This window comes from Biomphalaria glabrata, chromosome 7 (assembly GCF_947242115.1).
Source record: "Biomphalaria glabrata chromosome 7, xgBioGlab47.1, whole genome shotgun sequence".
Classification (NCBI taxonomy): domain Eukaryota; kingdom Metazoa; phylum Mollusca; class Gastropoda; family Planorbidae; genus Biomphalaria; species Biomphalaria glabrata.
This window is the reverse complement of record NC_074717.1, coordinates 33,208,843-33,213,722: the sequence shown is the minus strand read 5'-3', so window position 1 is coordinate 33,213,722 and position 4,880 is coordinate 33,208,843. Positions and strand designations below refer to the sequence as shown.

Genomic DNA, 4,880 nt, shown 5'->3' with positions numbered 1-4,880 from the left:
GTAGTCTCTATATCAGTGTCCACTGAGGAGTTTTCTGGTGATGTGGCATCTCTCAAGCTTTCAAGCAGGCCATGAGAATGTACCTAAAGATTACATTATAATTATTATTATTATTATTATAACGAATGAATAATATTGGTATTTTGCTTTTTTCTATTTTTAAAACCTTTTACAGACTTTGTAACCAATCTATTCTAATGGTAAAACCTTTGATGCTTATCTACAGCAATTATTATATTCCAATGTTTGCTCATTTCGGTGTTGAATGCACGTCATGGGCTCGAACTTGAGTCGGAATGAGTTCAAATCTTTGGCATCCCCTGTAGCTGTTTGTTTAGTATAGAATAGTCATTGTAATGTCCTCACGCCACTAACAGTGTCACACAATGGGAACTGCTATCGAGTCCATCAGTTTCTGTTTTTCTAGAGCGTTGTCGTTTTCATGAAATACTCTAATCGAAACGAATTATTATTGCATTTCTAAATACCACTTGTATAAGCAATAAACTATACCGTTTATTAATATATAAGAATCTGTAGTTTTGATAAGCTTAGTAGTACAGTGCTAAATTCATTTGAGTTGTAATGTTTTACCGTTTTTATTTCAGAGCAAGAACTCTACAAGTACTACAGTAATAAGAATGTTACAGCCTTGTGTGTAGAACACTACAAGTACTACAGTACTGAAGATGTCACAACCTTGTATGAATGTACTTGTTGAAATTAGCGTGACAACGTCCCCCAGACAGACTTTCATCATGGTCTGGCTCAAGGCCATCCCTCTGGTACTTCTGGCTTTCCTGACAGTGACCTTCAACGTGGTGGTCCTCTGGATGTTTAAAGTCAAAAAGTCCTTGCGAAGCTGTAAAAACATCTACCTGGCCAGCCTAGCTATGGCCGACCTGATCATCGGGGCATGCATGTTCCTGGCCACGGTGGAGCAGGTGAAAGGCCGTGTGGAATGGCTGCCTTTCATCTCCTGTCGTGTTTACCTTGTCGTCCGTCAATCCGCTCTATACATTTCTCTTCTAAGCCTTCTCCTGATCACTGGCGACAGATGGTGGTCAATACATTACCCCTTCTCCTACAGGACACGGCGCAGGAAAAGAAACGCCTTCCTTGCCGTAGGATTTGTCTGGTGCATTGGATTCGCCCTTCAGACTATCCCGGTTGCGGTCTGGGACGTTATCGACGATTGGCCTAAGACTCACCTTAATTCCAGCGACAACGATGTCTTGTCTCAGACTTTGCCAACTTGTGAAGTTCCATTTTTGTACAGCATTTCCTTTGTAGCTGCAGTGTCAGTAGTTCAGTACTTCATTCCTCTTGTCTCTATGCTCACCTTAAACTGCAGTCTTTATGTTGGCATCCTCTCACGGAAAAAGATCCAAATTCGAAGATCTTTGAACTCTTCAGAGAGGCTGTACTCGTACGACAAAAGAAACTCCATCTCGTCCGTTCAGGATTTTAGTTCTTCTGCCGAGGAATATGCCGAGCTCTTGAACGGATTCGGCCATAGCAATAAAGCCGTCTCTACTTGTCGCTTAAATACAGCAAGACGATTTTCAGCGGGCCCTGTCCTGCTCCGAACTTCACAGTCTGGACTTCCGATTACCTCCCTTCACATGTCCACGGCAAGAAGATTTAGTTGGACGCCTAGAAAATGCTCCTTGCGTCCAAGTAAAGACGGGGAAGAACTGGCTAGAAGCCTTCTGGTCAAACAGGACAGGCGTGCGGCCTGCTGGCTCGGACTATTGGTCATCGTCTTTCTCGTCTGCTGGCTCCCGCATACCATCGTTGGTATTTTACTGACCCTCAGGCATAACGGTGTCCCCCACTGGGCCAGGGATGTGACTTTCTGGTTTCTGCTGGCCAACTCTGCGATAAATCCGTTACTGTACGGATTTTTTAACAAGGAGATTCGCGAGGCTTTCAAACAGTGGATGTTTGGTGGAACACAGAGAAGGTTGACAGTGAAAAACGCTGTGTTTGTGTACGGTGTAAGTATTCCTGTGAATGCCAGGAGAATTTCCTCCTTTGACACTGTTCCCGAATAAAGAAAATGTATTTGTGATAATAAAAAAAAGAAAAAAATCTTGACCAAGGTGAATCAAAATCAATAATTCACAACACTTTATTTATGATATTTGTGTATATGTATTATAATATGATGTACATGAGATAGAAAGATTGAGCAGTACTTCTTTTTTGTATAATTATATATGTTAAAATATATAATAATTCTATCTATCTATCTATCTATCTATCTATCTATCTATCTATCTATCTATCTATCTATCTATCTATCTATCTATCTATCTATCTATCTATCTATCTATCTATCTATCTATCTATCTATCTATTTATCTATCTATCTATCTATCTATCTACCTATCTATCTATCTATCTATCTATCTATCTATCTACCTATCTATCTATCTATCTATCTATCTATCTATCTATCTATCTATTTATCTGTCTGTCTGTCTGTGTGTCAGTCTGTCTATCTGTCAGTTTATCTGGTTATCTGTCATTTGTCTGTTTGTCTGTCTGTCTATCCAACAGAGTGTATGTCTAAATTATTGGTCATTTTATAATAATAATAAAAAAAATAATAACAATAATAATAATGATAAAATACTTTATTGTGTCTGCCTTTCAAAAGATCTAAGTGCTGTTGTTTCTATCCATTTTTTGTCATATTCGTATGTCGACACAATGTGTGATAAAGTTCTGAAGATGACGTCACATTTCATTCATTTCAAACTTTCACTGTAGATTGTTTTAAGACCTTCTTGGAGATGTGTCTTTTTATTTATTCATTTCTCTATCGCACTCATACAAACACATTTGGAATCACTTTCTTTGTTTCTCTCTTTCTTTATCGCTTTCCTCTCTCTTTCTCTCTTTCTTTCTCTCTCTCTCTCTCTCTTACACACACACTCACATTCTTGACCTTTTACCTCGCTCGTTCGTCTCTCCGCCCTCTCTGTTTCACCTACTCATTACTCGCACTGAAAACTGGTCTTGCATTCAATGATTCTTTCTAGCTATATTTCAAATGCGCGGCACTTGGGATCAAATCCAGGTCATTAGATCAGTTCTATAAACCGGAAATGTTTTGTTTTTTTGTTTCTCTTTACAAATCTGTTTCATGAAATGCTTTAATTTTGACATAATAACATAGACACATAGACACATAGAGTGACAAAAGACTTTGTGCATCATTTTTGTTTTCTTATTATAAGGGGGGTGGGTGAGGGATGTGTAAAGCTGATTTAAGATAAATAGAACTAGCCAGGACAGAACTCAATCCCGTGATTCGCTTGTGTTATTGGACTAGGTGGTATCAAGTGAAAACAGATTATCTAACCAGATGTATTCACAGCTATGTGGTCAGCGCTTGTGTTGTTGCAAAGTTCTGGACTCCAACATCTTGCTGGTCGTTGCTCTTCTACTTTCTTGCATTAGGCTCGGACTAGGTTGTAGTTAAAGTGTTTGGGTTGTTTGTTTTTTTCATTTATTTTTTATTTTTTAATATGTTAAAGGAAAGTCTGCAGAAACTTTTCTGATCTTAAACTGCATTATGTTTTTAACAGCACAGGCCTACACGTTTACCACTTGGTGTATCATGCAATTTGAAACCACAGACTTTATCATAAAACAATTCAATATAAATTTTTATTGATTTCTTTTTACATATGTAGATATAAGTATGTAAGTGAGTATTTTAAATTTGCTACAATTCAGAGAAGTAAGGTTTGAGAAACGTGAATGTACCAAGCAGCATTTGTACGATTCTTCATATTAGCTTGCAAATAAATAAAGAACGAAACTAGACACGGATCTCGAAAGAGGCTCTAACGATTTTCATAGAAATATACAATTTGGGAAGAGAATTGACCACAAAGTGAGAAATCTAGTTTGAATTTTTCAAAATATAGATCTAATCATCTTAAAATTAAATTTTTATCTAATCATCAAAATTAAATTGTGTTTATTTTGAACGCGATTCAGTAGAAAAGTCCACATGTATTCAGAAGAAATGTCCACATGTATTCAGAAGAAATGTCCACATGTATTCAGAAGAAATGTCCACATGTATCCAGAAGAAATGCCCACATGTGTTTAGTAGAAATGTCCACATGTGTTCAGTAGAAATGTCCACATGTGTTTAGTAGAAATGTCCACATGTATTCAGAAGAAATGTCCACATGTATTCAGAAGAAATGTCCACATGTATCCAGAAGAAATGCCCACATGTGTTTAGTAGAAATGTCCACATGTGTTCAGTAGAAATGTCCACATGTGTTTAGTAGAAATGTCCACATGTGTTTAGTAGAAATGTCCACATGTGTTTAGTAGAAATGTCCACATGTATTCAAAAGAAATGTCCACATGTATTCAGTAGAAAAGTTCACATGTGTTCAGTAGAAATGTCCACATGTGTTTAGTAGAAATGTCCACATGTATTCAGAAGAAATGTCCACATGTATTCAGTAGAAAGTCCAAATGTGTTTAGTAGAAATGTCCACATGTGTTTAGTAGAAATGTCCACATGTGTTTACTAGAAATGTCCACATGTGTTCAGTAGAAATGTCCACATGTATTCAGTAGAAATGTCCACATGTGTTTAGTAAAACGTTGAACAAATAGACGTTCAGGAAACATTTGGCCTACCGTCTTATGTGGAAATCATTAGCCGGACTGCTAGAATTAATTAGTGACAATATAGATATGTAAGTGCTATAATGATTTAGCGCCATTTTGCCCTCACTGGCATAGAAGTAAGTAGCTGGCAGCAAACGGCCCCTGAAAGAGACAAATGAAACTGAAATAGTCCCCGGTGCACAAAGACTTTGGGTCAGTTGTGGAAAAAT

At 37.4% G+C, this 4,880-nt stretch overlaps 1 protein-coding gene across 1 annotated transcript; it reads left to right on the top strand.

The window, feature by feature from the left end:
- The first annotated feature begins 611 nt into the window (after positions 1 to 611).
- LOC106061563 (5-hydroxytryptamine receptor 1A-like) lies at positions 612 to 3,935 on the top strand. The gene has a single exon (XM_056037094.1). The coding sequence runs from the start codon at positions 690 to 692 to the stop codon at positions 2,055 to 2,057; it is 1,368 nt and encodes a 455-aa protein (XP_055893069.1). The 5' UTR covers positions 612 to 689; the 3' UTR covers positions 2,058 to 3,935.
- Positions 3,936 to 4,880: the final 945 nt, after the last annotated feature.

Excerpts from the sequence above, each read along its gene's own strand:
- LOC106061563 (XM_056037094.1), top strand. The coding sequence starts at position 690 with ATGTCACAACCTTGTATGAATGTACTTGTTGAAATTAGCGTGACAACG.